Here is a 16,253-nt window from a genome sequence, read left to right on the forward strand (position 1 = left end):
TCGACCAAGGAGAAGAAAGCCATGGAAAAGAGAGAGAAGAAATATAATAAGGGTCTCAACTTCGAGTCAAAGAGCAAAGGGAAATAATCACTTTTTCTATTTAATTTCATTTCTACATTCTTTTTTAGGTTGTTTTAATGGTAGAACCTGTGTTTTCTCCTATGTTGTGATGTTAATCAGTTCTATCGTTTCTCTACCATCTTTAGCTTTTATCTTCTAGATAAGTCGAACTACTAACCTACTGGTTGGAAACGAAGGGTTTTACCAAGGCCCTACTCGTGCTCGAGCATTACACGTCTACTTCATCAGACACAAGGCGTGCTCGATTTGAGCAAGGCCCTAGTTGTGCTCGAGCATTACACGTCTATTTTTTTTTATCGTTGTTGGCTGCTGGCTGCATATAACTAAAACATAAGAATCTGGGGCATTATATAGATTAAATCTGCTACACAAATGCCATCACCACTCAGAATAAAGTTAAGAATAAACGTATGAGCAACACGGAAATTTTAAATTTCGATACTATGGAGAGGGAAGTATGAAGCTCTTCTTGAGAAGTCTATTTTAAAAAATTATCCATGGATTAACAGTAAGGCTAAATTCTTACAAAAAGTACTGCATCACATGTATCTCCATATTCATGAATTCCTTGTCCAAAACCTAACCGTCACGTGACAATCTTACTCTCGTAAACCTATGCATTGGTATGGTGAGAATGGTCATCAGTTGCCCTCATATTTTGGGTCTGCTGTCACGTAGTGGTAAGCAATCACCAAGACAAATATGAAAATACCAAGAAAGTTGGCAAAGAAGCCCAGGTCTTGATCATCAATCATCTGGTACAAAAGATTGATACAAAATGGTCAGATTTCATTAGAAACTAACTCCTCGAGATCACTTACAGCCATTGCTAATTTGCAAGCAGCAAAACACAACCTTGACAAATACTATATTGGTTCTAACATCAAATGTACTAGTGCTACTACTATCAACTGCTTCTAATCCATTTGCTTCAATTGATTCACACTTTCCAAATGACTTAACTTCGGGCTTAGTTATAGTTATTGTATACTACTACTATTGATCTATGGCTTATTTCATTAGTAGTCTTTTCAACTTTACATCACAAGAAACACAAATTATTACGTCAAGCGTCTACATGTATCACTAACAAAAGGGCAACAATGATCCTAAACACATCCAGAATCCTCCCCAGAACAAACTAGTTTCCCTCATTCATACTCGTTCATGTCGACCATTTGACAGAGTACAACGTAGGAACATAATCCAGTTATATAGGTGCATAAATATCAGTTTTTCATGAGAAATTGAACTCCTTCAATTTACTGCCAAGGTCCAAAGATCATAACCGAAGGCAAAAACCCCCTTTAGTAATACCAAAGTAAATTATTCAGGAGATAAGTGGCGTATGTAACCAAAGATCTTATTCTACAATATTCTTTAGGTTCACAGTTTAAAATGTGAAGTCAAATAATATTTGTTTCCTTGAATTATATTTCTAATATATCAGCTCCTGTAATTATTTATGTTTCTATGCTGAAATGAGTGTACATTTTATGCATTTTTCCCTTTCATCGTCAAAATTCTGAAAGTTCAACACAAAAAAAAATCCTAAATTCCTCCCTGAATAAATATCTTACACAAAATTCTGAAATGATCCTCCAAATCAAACTCCTCAAGTCAATGAATCGATAAATTGACAGGAAACATAGCAAATTAACAAACAACAAGCTCACAAACACCATAAATACCATATATCCAAACCAGAAAAAAAGCATACACTCAATTCAGTTATCAGATCAAGGAACTGCAATTAAATGACAAATTTTCCTTGCAAACATGATTATGAACATTTAAAAAATCAATAATTCCGAATGAATTTGAGAGATTAAAAGTGAAAATTTGAAACTAACTTTGGTAATGAGAGAGAAATTGCAGAACCGGGGCGAAGCTCAGATCTGAGAGTTGCAGAAGAACTTCCGAATTAACTTTGTTTTCCTACTACTACTACTAATTTACTTATCGCAAAACGATGTCGTTCCGAAGGTCTGGTCCAAGTTATTATTGAGGGCTCTTTTTTAATTAAGGTTAACTGTGGTAAAAAAAAATTACTAGTGACTTTAAAAATTTTAATGATCAGCTATAATTTTGATTTTCCTAATTAGGCCCAAAAATTTGAGGTTTTAAAGTTGGGGGGGTGGCTTTTCGTAATAAAACAAACATGAGTGATCGAACGAAGGAAAATGGTAATGAATTTTCATTTTGTTTTGAAAAGAATAACTTGCTGTGATCCTAATGTTTTGTAAAAATTGGATGAAATTTAAAGAATATTCATACTTTTTTTTTTTAATTTTTGCAAAAAAAGTTCATTTTTTTTAAAAAAAAGAATGATATTTATAAATAGTACTTGAAAAAAATTACTAGTCCATAAACTTAGGATATAACGTGTGGTGACTTTTTCAAAAATTGTAAAACTTTTTGAGGACTAAAATGCCCTCGACGTTTTATGAAATACTGCAGCTTAAGAATTTGATTTGTGGTTATATTATTATTTAAGCTTAAGGTTATAGCTGGAATATTTAAAGGTATTTTAGATTAGATTATTTGATAATTTCTAGTATAAGTTTATCGTAAACTATTTGAATTTATTGTTTTTAAATTCATTTTCAAAGTATATCAACCAATATAGCATACTTATTCTTTATTATATTTAAATTGTTTAGAATATTTAAAATCATATTATATAAATATTTAATTTTTTTGCAAAAGTGTAATTTAGTAATTAATGAATCCACTCTAAGTCTATTATACCCCATTCGTTTAGTAAAAATATAATCTTTTTATATTTTCATTTGTCTCATGAAAATAATTCACTTTATTTTTGATAATTCATTTGACTCTAATATGTTGGTTCTCAAAACGTACTCCTAAAATCAATTATTTAATAATTATACAATATATAGACAAAAATAATTAGTCTATCTAAAGGCCACTTATGGATATAAAAAAAAAAAAAAAAAAAAGTAAAAGCATTGACATTAACAAGTTTATTTACTACTCCATGTACACTTTTATTTTATATAATAATAATTTCAAAAAATTTCTATCAAAAGACGACTTTCGGATATCGACAAAAAAATTTAGAAAGTAAAAGCGTTGACCTTAACAAGTTTATTTACTATGCATACATCCTTATATTTAAAAAAATAATTTTAAAAAGTTCTAATCAAAAGTCCACTTACAGATATCGACAAAATATTAGAACGTAAAAGCGCTGACCTTAACAACTTTATTTATTACTAGTATATAACCGCTTATATTTATAATAATTATTTAAAAAAATTATATCTAAAGAACATTGCGGATATCGATAAAAAAATTAGAAAGTAAAAACGCTGACCTTAACAAGTTCATTTAAATACACACGTACATTTAAAATAATAATGTTAAAAAATTTTGAAAAACAAATAAAAATTATTTTATACTACGTTATTAAACCATTGGTGATATTTTTCTTTTAAAGGTTCGAAATAGTCTAAAACTAATTTTTAAAGTTCACTGTATATAAAAAGACCAAATGCCTAAGTTTTTATGGAAATTATATAAATGGCTTGAATTTCAATAAAAAGGAAAATATGAATAAAGAAGTTGCACTCAAGTAACAGATTTCATCGTATTAACTGCACCTCCCTGCGTCATCAATTACATCACTTTCACATTAATGCCATTTAAGGGCTTTTTCCTCCTAAATTTACTCTTTTTCCTCTCTAAATCCAAAATTATAGATTCCTCCATCTTCAAAATTCATTTAACACCACCAAATCTCCACATTTCAAAAGTGAAATAGTGACAAAATTTGCCAGAGGTGAAAAATCACCTTTCATGGAGTATTTCATAATACTCCAACCGTCCATCATTTAAAAAATTGGAGTATTTTGATTCAATATAGATTTTAATTAAATTATTTGATTTTGTAAAAAATAAATAAAAATAATAATAAAATATGAGATCTACATGCCATAAATGAAAAAAAAGGAAAGTTTTTTAAATCGTACACGTCTCAAAATGGCAAAATAGTATACCCCCGTTCCATATTAGATGTCACACTTTTCTTTTTAGTTTGTCCCATAAAAGATGTCACATTTCATCTTTTGAAAAAAATTCATTCTCATCAATTATAAAATTATATTTTCTCTCACCACTTAACACACAAAAAATACCTATCTCCTAAAATTTCGTGTCGTCTTTCAAGTGTGACATCTATTTTGAAACGGGGGAGTACTGAAAAATAATAAATTAGTACCCAAACACATCATTTTATCTATTACACTACACTACTAATAATAATATAGGGTCAACTCTCTGCTAGCACCTTTTACATTATTAATTCTTACTTTACCAATTATACATTAAATTTAGGAAGGAGTACTATATAATCACCTTTCTTTGTCACCAAATCCTGCAAGAGAAAAAAAAATGTCTGAATATCTGCCTCGAGACATCGTGATGAAGATCCTCTCCCGTCTTCCTCCCAAGTCTCTCATCAAATTCCGCTGCGTTTCAAAATCATGGTACCTCATGATCTCCTCACCCTACTTCATCAATCTCCACACACACCGCGCACTCCTCTCCCCCAAAACGACGCTCCTCCGCCGCTACTCCAAGCCCCTCCACACCGACGTCTTCTCCGTCCACGCCCCCGAATTCGACGACGCCGGGATCCAAATCGAGTACCCATTCCGCGACCGCGTCCGCTTCTACTACCGAATCGTCGGCTGCTTCAACGGCGTCGTTTGCCTCCTCGACGACCAGTTCGGCCAGCCCGACGCCGTCGCGCTCCAGCTCTGGAATCCCGCGATCCGCCGGAAATTGACGCTCCCGCCGCCTCCGTCTTCCGTCAATGAGGATCCGAGCATGTCTATGGTCGCTCTCGGCTTCGGATTCGATGCGGAGAGAGGCGATTACAAGGTCGTCAGAATCTCCTACCTTTACGGCGACTGTGAGTATCTTCTCCCGCCGCGGGTTGAGGTTTTCGCCCTGAACAGCGGGAGCTGGCACGCAGTTGAAGGTGAAAAAATCCCGCACAACTGCGTGGTGGAGTATTTCTGGTCTCAGGTTTTCACCCATGGCAATGTGCACTGGACTGCTTACAAGACTCTCGGGAAAAACATTAAACGCGAGAATTTGATCATGTCGTTCGATGTAACCCGGGAGGTGTTTGATGAAATGCCGCTTCCGGAGCCTCTCGTGAACGAGGTCCCGCTCAATCTAGGAGCGCTTGATCTCGGTGGGGTCCTCGCCGTCGTTCAGTACGACGAGCGGGTGTGCGGCATGCGGTGCTCCATTTGGGCGATGAGGGTGTACGGTGACGTGGGGTCGTGGAGTAGGGACTACGCGATTAGTCTCGACTGTGGGATCGGGAGGGTTCTTGGTGCTAAACAAAACGGCGACGTTTTACTGGCCACGAGGGCCGGGGCCCTCGTGGCGTATAATGGGGTCGATGGGAAGTACGAGGATCTTGGTATATCTGGCACTAAGGACTCGTTCTACGCTGGCACGTACAACGAGTCCCTCGTTTTGCTTGTTCAGGGGGATGTGGCGAGACAAAGACTGCCCAGTGATAATGATAGCGAGAGCGAGAGGGAGAGTGAGACCGAGAGCGATATGGAATATCAGTCTTCAATTGGGGATGAGGACGAGGAGGATTTCCTCGGAGATGTTGAGAAGAGCGAGTTTCGGATGCAGGGTAGTATGTATCAGTATCTTTCGGTTTTCTTTAGACGTCCTTTTGTTTAGTTGGTTTAATCTATCCTTGTTATTTTTTTTCATCATCAAAAAGTGGCAAAATTGTAGGGATTGAAATTCATTTAACAAAGGAGTATGTTTTCGCTTTATATGGTCTATCTATTGAAATATTGAATAGTAGTACTCCTGATATAGTCTAGTGTGTACTAACTTGAATGTTTATTTGTAAAGTATAGTATTCATTACATGTTATGATTAAAAAAATTAATTGTACACAAAAATGAAATATCTGGTCCTCATAGATGCTAACTCTTATTGTTCAAGAAGAAAATGCTACAATATTCATCCATCTCAAATATTTGTGAATAAAAAATTGATATCCCAATTTTCTCCTAATACTATTATAGAGTACCTTTTCATTTATTTTATACAACAACGCATATAATCATGCAAGTTTTGCTCATAGGGTTAGTTTATTATCAAAACTATTGATGGTGGACACATAAAGTCTTTTAGTAAGTAGTATCACGTGCAACACAAATTAAGCATATATTTAATATTTAATCTCATAATTAATGCATATAATTAATGTTTAATCCCATAATTAATGTAGCATATAGTAGTAATTAACTATTTATTTCATACATTATGTCATCGAAGCTTTAAATAAAGGTGCACATATGGTACATTGACGTGCTTCTTTTATATTAGACACATGTCTTGACTCTATATTTTGACTTTTAAAAACTTACTTGAAACTCAATTTCGGATATCAAAATTATGTGCATTTCAACTTGATTCTGCGCATGCAACCTAAAAATGAGATAATAAACAAAGAATTGCTCAATATTTCTATAAGACTATATGTAAAACTAATTTTGAAGTCGCCCAAAAAGTTAGGTCATATAGTTCATGATTTCAGTATTTATCCTTCGGCGAACTACGAAACAGATACTCTATTGAATAACATATGCATATTGTTGGTATCTCGTGAAATTATTAATATCAAATATATGTATTTGATGAAAGAGTTTACTACTTTTATATATTTTTCACTATTTTTTATTACTATATTTTTACAAACTTTCACTGTTTTTCCCTTAAAGGCTAGTTTAGTATATGTACATTCAAATTATTCATTTATCTCTCCTATATTTCATTTATTATTTCTCTATTTTCTATTTTTATTATCATTTATTTCCGTTAACTTCTTCTCATTTCTCATTCTTAATTTTAATTAAATTAACTCATTTAATATTTTCTCTATTCCATATTAAATGTTTAATATCATCTTATCCCTATGTCTCAGATTTTCATTAAAAAATGTTACATTTCATTTTATAAATGGAATTCACATTTGAGGTATCTACTTGCATTCATTACTACTAAATAGATATAAATATAGTAATCCATATTACACTAAACTTTTTACACTTAGTTTTATTAACATCTATGTAAACTCGTGCTGACTCAAAATTTTTAAATATTAAATAAAACAATTTATTTATCATTAATATTATTATACTATATATTTACTGAAATATATGACTCTTATAGACTGCTAGATTTATATTAGAAGTAGTATTTTGAAACTAAACTCAAAATCCACATAAAAATAGCCTCGTCTATCTCTGTCTGGACTCTGGAGTGTACATAAATTATAAGAAAATGAAATCGTGGAAGGAAAAAAAACCCCACTTTAATCGAAAATCAATTCCCACCACATATTCTGAAATTAATATTTTCATTTAAAATAAAAGCTTTGAAAATAGAGAGAATCCAAACCTTTTTCTTGTATGTGTTGATAATATTGGTATTACGAGTAAAATCAATGAGTCATTCTATGAAAGATGCCAGCCATATTCCTCATAAGTCATAATTATAAGAAAAAAACACGAGAGTCACCAATTATGATAAATTGAGAATCATTATAAAATTTGGATTTCTCTAAGTAAAAGCATCTTTACGTGTTGGAATTTGAAACCTCGGGCATAAGGACAAAATATTTTGTTACACACCTATTTTCACACTATGAAATTGCTATTTATAAAAATTTAAGACTGAAACGTCATAAATTACCAATTACTGTTATAAATCTTGACACTATAGTCACTATATAAATGTCTCATTTTGGATCTTGGTTTTGAAGGATCAGAAGCAAGGGAAGTGCTGAAAGCTTTGAAGAGAGTTCAAAGGTTAGATCTAATGTTAGTGTATTTCTTTATTATTATTTTTAATTTACAAATTAAAAATGCTAAAACATTTCAGATCGATTTATGGCGAGTGGCTTGTTGTTGGCATTTTTTCTACTAATTGCTCAACTAATTACACTAAAGTGTGAGGTCCCCTTCACTTTTGTTGCAGATGCAATAGCAAAAAGGGCAGGTAAGTATTTTAATATTTGTGTCACAGCTTTATAATTTTCACATATATGCTGTTTTTCATTAATTAGTTAGTAGTAGTAAATTTTATTGATTTTACTATTTCAGTTTGTATTGACGGAAGCCAAGCTGGCTACCACCATGATCTTGGATCCGGAAATGGAGTTAATAATTGGATGATTTATCTAATGGTTCGCTATTTCAGATTAATCCAAAAAAAATATTATTATTATTTCATATATTTAGGAGTATAATTTTGGATGTGAAATAATTATAGGGGGGTGGATGGTGTAACAATGGTTTAACATGCCAGCGAAGAAGGAAAGGTGCTCTTGGGAGTACTAAAAATATTAAACCAACAAATTTTGGTGGCATTCTTAGTTCAAACCGTGGCATCAATCCAGGTATTTTGTCAGATGAATTATTCATCTATGTGCTATGTTGTGATTTTGGAATTTGGAATACCTAAATGCTCGTTAAATATACACAAAAATGTTCACGGATGGTCGATAATGTTATTAGTTACTTACAAGTTTCTAGCCATAAAATTATTGAGACACGGACATACTGCGTACCCTGATTGAACCCTCTCACATGATGTCGGGCTGGAGTGTGGGGGCCGCCAAGGCAATGAAATCACTTTTTTTGCTGCAATGAGACACGGAAATGATCTCGTTAATCAACAACAAAATTATGGCAACTTACTCACATTAACGTGCTCAGTAATTAGTTTTTCTGTTTTAATATAGTTATAACTTACATAGCGGGAAGGTGCATACTAAAATATAGTAATTACTAGACTTGTCACATTAAGGTTTATTAATGTAATCACTTAGTTAATTTTCCTGTTAATCACAGATTTTTACAATTGGAATAGAGTACATGTTCACTACTGCGATGGCTCGTCTTTTATTGGAGATACTTCCGTAACTAATCTGGTAATTAATCTAATTCACTAATACAAATTGCTCTTTTTTATTTAATACTAGTAGGAGTACTATTTAACATCCTAATCTTTATAATTGATTGTACACAGGGACCCCACCTCCAACTTAGGGGGTCAAGAATTTTTAGTGCTATAATAAACGAGCTTCTGGAGAAAGGAATGAAGAGTGCAAAAAATGTATGGTTAATTATTTTTGGAAAATTACAGTCATTATTGAAATTAATCTCCATTTCTCACTTTGAGGCTTAACTATATGTTATACTAGTTGGCCGAGACGAATTTCACAGTGAAATGCTAACACAAATCACAGGCTCTACTTGTTGGTGGCTCGGCCGGAGGGCTAGCCACAATTCTAAATTGTGATCGTTTTCGAGCTAGTTTACCAAATGCCACTAGGACAAAATGCGTGTCTGATGCTGGCTTTTTCATTCGAGCGTAAGTTTTTCAATGCATACATTTACACTTGAAGGTATGATAAACGGTACTTGTGGGTTACTCTGATCGTTTATAAAAAGTACTAATATTATATAGGGGTTTTGGCTTTTTAAACCAAAACCTTTCCTCGAATTCTGGTTTTTCCCAAGAACTATAAGATTTGTTTTTTAAACCACGAACTTTCATTTCGTTAGGGTTTTCCCCCGGCGGGTACACGATGAAACCCGGGTTGTTTACATGTCAATTTTAATCTCATTTGTCAATAAATTGATTACTTGGATCCTATTTGGCACAATAATACATACAATCACAATTATTACATAACAAATGACAACTTTTGAATAAACAAAACACAACTTTAACATTTTGAATTATGCTATTCGGGTTGGAAATGTGGACCCTAACGAAATGAAAGTTCGTGGTTTAAAAAACAAATCTCATAGTTTATGGGAAAAACCGGAATTCGGGGAAAGGTTTTGGTTTAAAAAGCCAAAAGCCCTATTATATACTAATAGTACTACATATATAAATTAAGTATATGTATTGACACGTTTTTTTCATTTTAGAACGAAGGTCTCTTATGCTGGTCAAAGAGAAACACGTTTTAATTCTATTGTTAGGTTTCATGTAAGTATATATTCTTGCCTCCCTTGAGGTTTAATTTGAATATCCAAATGTTATGATTAATATTTCAAGCTTTGCATATTTATAAATTTGCTTGCTAATGCTGCCAATATTTTTTTCTCACCTAGAATTTGACCAATTTCTTACCCAAATCATGCACATCAAGAATGAAATCCGGTTTAGTAAGTAATTGTCTTTTTTTATAGTTACACACTCTCACATACCTCACTATTTTGATTAATGGTGTTTAATTAATTTTGCAGTGTCTATTTCCTGAAAATCTGGTTGAAGATATCCAAACCCCATTGTTTTTAATAAATAGCGTCTATGATAGAGTTCAAGTAAGCTCTTTCTATTTTACATAAACGATTAGTATTTAATTATAAATGATAAATTCTAATTAATCTAAATTAAAATGACTCTAAAAATCAGATTGGGCGTAATCTGAAACCTGAGAAGTTGCGTGACGCTGAGGGATGGAAAAGTTGCACAAGAGATTTATCTAAGTGTAGATCTCCCCATAGGAAACTCATACAAGGTATTTATTTATTTATTTATATTATTGCATTCAACTTTTTCAATAAAATAATTGTATTTTATAAGTGATGAAAAATGAAATTCAGATTTTGGAACTGCATTCCGTGAAACATTGATGAATATTGGTGATAATCCATCAAGAGGATTATTTATCAACGCTTGTTATGCCCATACTTATATGGAATCCAGTGAATTTTGGAATTCAATTGGGTCACCCAAATTAGAAAATAAGGTATGCCCACTTTAATAATATTGTTTTAGAATATAATTTAGTTAGCAATTATGATTTTCTTATTTGTGTTCGAATTTTATTCTATATTTGACGACTTTTTGTTTTAATTTATCACTCGAGATCTTCTATTACTAGTATAATTTATTTACATGCCTATTAGATATAACTATTGAATGATATAGCCATATGCCCGTATAGTATAGGTAACATTTTAATATATGGTGTAGCAATGAAACTTGAAAGAAAATACACAAAGAGAGGAATTGAACTACTACTACTTTTCATATTCTCTTAGTTTCCTTTTTTATCAAATCAAAATGAAATACTCCATGTTAGTATTGAAAACTAATGTGAATTTTTTTAAATATTTGCAGACTATTTCGGGTGCAGTTGGAGATTGGTACTTTGATCGAAGCATTGTCAAATTAATTGATACTAGTACTGATTTTCCAATGAATTGTTTACCCCAAAAGTCATTTTAATTTTTCGTAATGATCATAAGTATCGACCATTAAATGGAAAAACATTCGGTTAAGTGACTCAATAATTATTGTAGCATTCGCCAATTGTTTTTGGAGAAATGGTTAATGCGTTTATGGTCTCTGTCACTCATAAATCAGGGAATTTAGTTAAATACTTAAATCATTTAGGATTTGTAAAATAATTGTGCAATTGAATACAAACATAACTTTACGTATTGAAACTAGTACTGAAAAAATAAAAACAAAATAACCAGTACTAAATGTATTAAATTGTTATAGTACTACTAATAATTGTTATAGTACTAAATGTATTAAATCGTTATAGTACTACTAATAATAGTCTTTATTATTTTGACTATTATCACTTGATTTTAGTGCAAGTGGATCCCAAAATAATTATTGCACTATCAAACTTTCCAAAACAAATAGTAGTAATAATTTATTTGATAGTAAAACATACTGTAATTTAATTAGTAAAACATTTTTTCCGAACTGAAGTTATGACGATGAAGGATAAATGAAGACCGTTTATTCCATCCTTCACATACATGTATAAGCTAAATGGGCTAACAAGAAAATTTATTTGATAATTCACTTATAAAAAAAAATTAATAAAGAGAAGCTTAAGTAAATAATACTAGTAGTATAATTAATCTTATCTTAAACCTATGTATGGGGCAAAGTGGGCCAACGAGGCAAGGCGAAGATGGCCCAATATGGTTTAAAATAAATTTGAAATTCAAATTGGGCTGACTGCGGTGGGCCCATGTTGGGAAGAGCTCCATATCTCAGCAAAAATGGCGTCCCGACCAATTTCCAGTTTTGAATCCCCAAATACTCAAATGCTGCCACATTTCACGCTCCCGAGCCCCCCACTACGCCATGCCTATAATCATTAGCTGCTGACTACTGATACACTTAGCTTAAATCGTAATTATTGCCATCGAATTCTGGATCTGGACATGCTGTAAAAGCAATCCAACATTCTGCCACTAATTGCGGCAGATCTTCCCTTCACCGTTTGTTTCAATGACGACTGAATGAGAAGAGAATGGGGCTGAGCAGTAGCAAGCACAATGCCGCAGGGCAATTGCCTTCCTCCTCCTCTTCTTCGTCGTCCTCGTCTGGTGCTGCCGTTCGGAGGACTCGATCCGGCCGAAGCAGAGTTTTGAAATCGTCATGTCTTGGATCTCACTGCGATAATCGTGATGCACCGCAGGTATTTTTTTGGTTAAGTTACTTTTTTTTTTTTGTGTAGATCCATTTTTTGCTTGTGTTGGAAGATAACGGAATTTGTGATTTGGTGTGCATGTAATTTGATCATTTTTTAATTGTGCGAAGTTTCTAGCAAAAGTTCAATACCTAGTTTTTGCTCTTCGTTTTGGTGTTAAATTGTGAATATGGAAAAATGGTGTAAACTTGATTGAGTTAGGCAGTTGTTCCTGCATTCTGTTTTTGCGTCTTTTTTGCTTTTGGGTAACTGTACGAACATGAAATGATGGAATATTGGATTTTGAATACATACATTGGCATAAGTTAGCCGATTTTATCCATACCCTTTAACCTATTGTTAAATTGCTCTGTGTTTACCAATTGGCTTCAGTCTATGGGTTTCAAAGACGCTAAGTGGAGATGCACTACATTAGGTTAATGAGTCTTATTATCATTGTCAGGTGTCTGGTGGCCTGGCTAAAGATAATGGAAAGACAGCCTTCTGTCCAAGTGAGAACAAATTAGATTCTTGTCCAGTTTCAGCTGATTGTTACAGGACAGATAAAGCTGAGGATAGTAATGACCTGAATTGTACAAATTCTGGCGTTCAGCTCCACGGGTGGGATGACCCTAGTTTGACCGATAATACGTCTAGAGAAGGCAACAGTTCTAGGGTTCTTTCCTCTCGCTCACTTAATCCTCCTAGCCGTTTCCTTTCTCGCCTCAGTAATCCTGGAAACTTGAGCTTCCGTCTCACAAGAGGTAACAGTTTGGGCTCCAGTAGACCTTATCCTGCACCTTCGATGGGTCTTACAACTTCGAATGACAAAGAGGAAGAATGTGCTGATCCCTCTAGTAGTTTTGTAAATAGGAATGAGAGGCCACAAGGCTGTGATTTTTTTCCTGCTTGCTTCACCAGTAGGTCTCCTGGAAGGCCAGACGAAAATATTGCGCCTAACTCAAATCCGGATTTTTCCAGAAGTTTTCAAGATAGCCAACGGTTAAATAATGGTCTGAGAAATAGAAATAATAATACTGTAGATTGCAATCCGGACTTATTTTCACCTTTAGATCATGTACACACGGATGATGATGGAACAAGGCATGCTGCAAGACGGTCTGCTCGAGAACCTGCGGAACGGAATGTTCGGTTTAGTAGAACATTAAGTGTTGGCAGGCTTCGTGACAGAGTTCTTCGTAGAACTACTGCTTCTGATTTGGAGCTATATAATTTTCAGCAAGATGGAGAAGTGAGGCTTGCTCATCAGGATACTGGTGCACAGGGTTTAGGTCATGCAGAACTGGATGCAACATCCGATGAAAATAACTTCAGTCATCAGAACAGTTCTGATAATGTCCCATCCAGTTTTCCCAACCCCTTTTATGGTAGTCAAAATAATGTGTATGGAACCCCACGAGCTGCTAGAGAGACCAGATATAGAGATCTACTGGAGCATAGATCAAATTTCATGGAGCGAAGGCGAAGAATAAGATCACAGGTAGTTTAGTCCTTCTCACTTATTCAACATATAATTTTGAATTTTGTTAATAAATCAACTGATGCTTTGTCTTGAATTTCATGCATTGTGCTTCCACTTTCACTTTTTTGACATCATGAGTACAACATCTAACATATACATTTCATGTGAAGGTAATTTATGTCCAGAACCACCATTCCTTCTGGCTCGCCCTATCCCACATTCCTTATTATCTTTGTAGTAGGAGTAGTATATTTTGTTGGAATTTATGTTCACAAAGGATTTAGCCAGAGTATTATGAAACTAGGTCAAGTAATTATGAATGAGGTTAATGTAATGTAAGCCACCCATGTTAGACTGCTTACATACATGCACCAGCTACTGATACTCGGAATTTCTCCTCCCTAAATCTAGTAAGCCAAGTAAGAAACTGCAGAAAATTTCTTCTCACTATTATAGGGTCAGTTTTAGTAATAACCATTTTTCAATGTTTTTGTTTACCTTGACAAGTTTATCTCTGGGACACCTACAAATTAATCCAAGGAAATGGATATCTGGATTTATACGTATGCATTTAAGTGTTTTCACAAACGGTTTTCCTTTTTTGTAAGTGTTTGAACTGGGGGAGACGTGATAGCAAAGCAAAAAGCTTATAAACATGTGTAAACATCTTTTCTTTAATTTTTGAAGACTGAAACCTGCAAAGTGCAAACCATGTTAGGATATTTGAGATAACTGATAAGTGCCTGCAGCCAATGTTATATCTGAGAATACTTAGCCTAAGCAATTTAAGCTATCAGGTTCTTCTGACAGTGACCTTTCTGTCCATGTTTCCCCTCTATGCAATTCAGAGGAACAGTCTTTCATGCTGTGTATAATAATCCAATAATCTTCTCTTAGGTTCGTGCACTACAGAGACTTGGAAGCCGATTTGAGAACCTGACTGCTCAGGAGAGGTCTTGCATCTTATCTGGTCAGCATCAAGGAGGACATTGTACTTGCCGCATTGCCTCTCGAGAGGCTAATTCAAATGATGATGCTAATGCTAGGGCTAGCATATCAAGAATTGTCATGCTAGCAGAGGCTTTGTTTGAGGTAATGTTAGATCTTTGTGTATGATGAGATGTACATGTCTTTTTCCTTGCTAAAATGGGGTGAAATCTGTTGTATTCATTTTAATTAGGTTCTGGATGAAATTCACCAGCAGTCCGTTGTCTTGTCTCGACCATCTGTTTCGTCAATTGGATCTGTTCCAGCACCTATTGAAGTGGTGGACTCCCTGCCCTTGAAAATATTTAGTAAATTCAAAAGGAAGTCGTGTGAAGATACTGCACAGTAAGTGAATGTTATGAATCGTTCTTGCAGTATGTAGCTATCCAGCTAATATGAAATCACTTTTTGGAATTTCCTTAACTTCCTGAAGCTTTAGCATGTTTTGCATTTTTTATAACATTCTGATATTTATGAACACGCCCCATAAACCCGACCAGGTGTTACATTTGTCTTGTTGAGTACGAAGATGGAGACAGCGTGCGTGTACTACCTTGTCATCATGAATTTCATAGAGCATGCATCGACAAATGGCTCAAAGAAATCCACAGGTGTTTCTTCTAACCTATGCTGCTATCTCTGATTTGTTGATGATTGTTGACATTAGTCTCCTTGATCAGTGGCCCAAGGTAACCGTTTTGTTGTCTCAGGGTATGCCCGCTTTGCAGACATGACATCTGCCGACCCGACTCGCTAACTACAGGGAGTTGTTGATGGCAACATCACCATGTGTTTGCAAGACCAACTGAAAGTTGTGCTCCTTTTAGCTTGTGGAGAGAGGAGGATCAATTGGATCCCTTCCTCTGCTCTTGTTTGTGTGTTGTTACTCTGTTTTGGTAGATTTGGGTTTACAGAGTTGAAATTGTAAATCCTTCTGCTTTGTATTTAAATAGCACTCTGTTGTATCACATAATTATGAAATCCCACTATATGTTAACATATCATCAAATTCGTGTATGTAATTGCATCATTATTTACACTTTTGGTATAAAAGAATGTATTTAATCTATGATTGAAGGTGAATTACGATAATCTACTTTATAAAAAATTGTGTAGAAAAAGCATTGATAAACAAAATACTTACGTTCCATAATTTCATTGACGCATAAT

General features: G+C 34.1%; 4 protein-coding genes across 4 annotated transcripts; 3 read left to right on the top strand and 1 right to left on the bottom strand.

Annotated features, from left to right (window-relative positions):
- Window positions 1–537: 537 nt before the first annotated feature.
- Window positions 538–836, bottom strand: LOC125215914 (dolichyl-diphosphooligosaccharide--protein glycosyltransferase subunit 4A). Its single transcript, XM_048117494.1, has one exon. It carries the CDS (start codon window positions 834–836, stop codon window positions 723–725), a length of 114 nt encoding a protein of 37 aa, XP_047973451.1. The 3' UTR covers window positions 538–722.
- Window positions 837–4,478: 3,642 nt separating this feature from the next.
- Window positions 4,479–5,915, top strand: LOC125215709 (F-box/kelch-repeat protein At3g23880-like). The gene has a single exon (XM_048117222.1). The coding sequence runs from the start codon at window positions 4,498–4,500 to the stop codon at window positions 5,815–5,817; it is 1,320 nt and encodes a 439-aa protein (XP_047973179.1). The 5' UTR covers window positions 4,479–4,497; the 3' UTR covers window positions 5,818–5,915.
- A 1,932-nt stretch (window positions 5,916–7,847) lies between these two features.
- LOC125216736 (pectin acetylesterase 8-like) lies at window positions 7,848–11,562 on the top strand. The gene is made up of 13 exons (XM_048118502.1): window positions 7,848–7,961; window positions 8,035–8,151; window positions 8,256–8,338; window positions 8,425–8,551; window positions 9,006–9,085; window positions 9,184–9,270; window positions 9,404–9,528; window positions 10,095–10,155; window positions 10,281–10,334; window positions 10,416–10,493; window positions 10,585–10,690; window positions 10,776–10,921; window positions 11,296–11,562. Exons 2-13 carry the CDS (start codon window positions 8,043–8,045, stop codon window positions 11,401–11,403), a joined length of 1,164 nt encoding a protein of 387 aa, XP_047974459.1. The 5' UTR covers window positions 7,848–7,961; window positions 8,035–8,042; the 3' UTR covers window positions 11,404–11,562.
- A 657-nt stretch (window positions 11,563–12,219) lies between these two features.
- LOC125211079 lies at window positions 12,220–16,100 on the top strand. Its single transcript, XM_048110765.1, has 6 exons — window positions 12,220–12,622; window positions 13,077–14,114; window positions 14,994–15,188; window positions 15,277–15,428; window positions 15,584–15,694; window positions 15,794–16,100. The coding sequence occupies exons 1-6, from the start codon at window positions 12,455–12,457 to the stop codon at window positions 15,855–15,857; spliced, it is 1,728 nt and encodes a 575-aa protein (XP_047966722.1). The 5' UTR covers window positions 12,220–12,454; the 3' UTR covers window positions 15,858–16,100.
- Window positions 16,101–16,253: the final 153 nt, after the last annotated feature.

This window comes from Salvia hispanica, chromosome 3, assembly GCF_023119035.1.
Source record: "Salvia hispanica cultivar TCC Black 2014 chromosome 3, UniMelb_Shisp_WGS_1.0, whole genome shotgun sequence".
Taxonomy (NCBI): Eukaryota; Viridiplantae; Streptophyta; class Magnoliopsida; order Lamiales; family Lamiaceae; genus Salvia; species Salvia hispanica.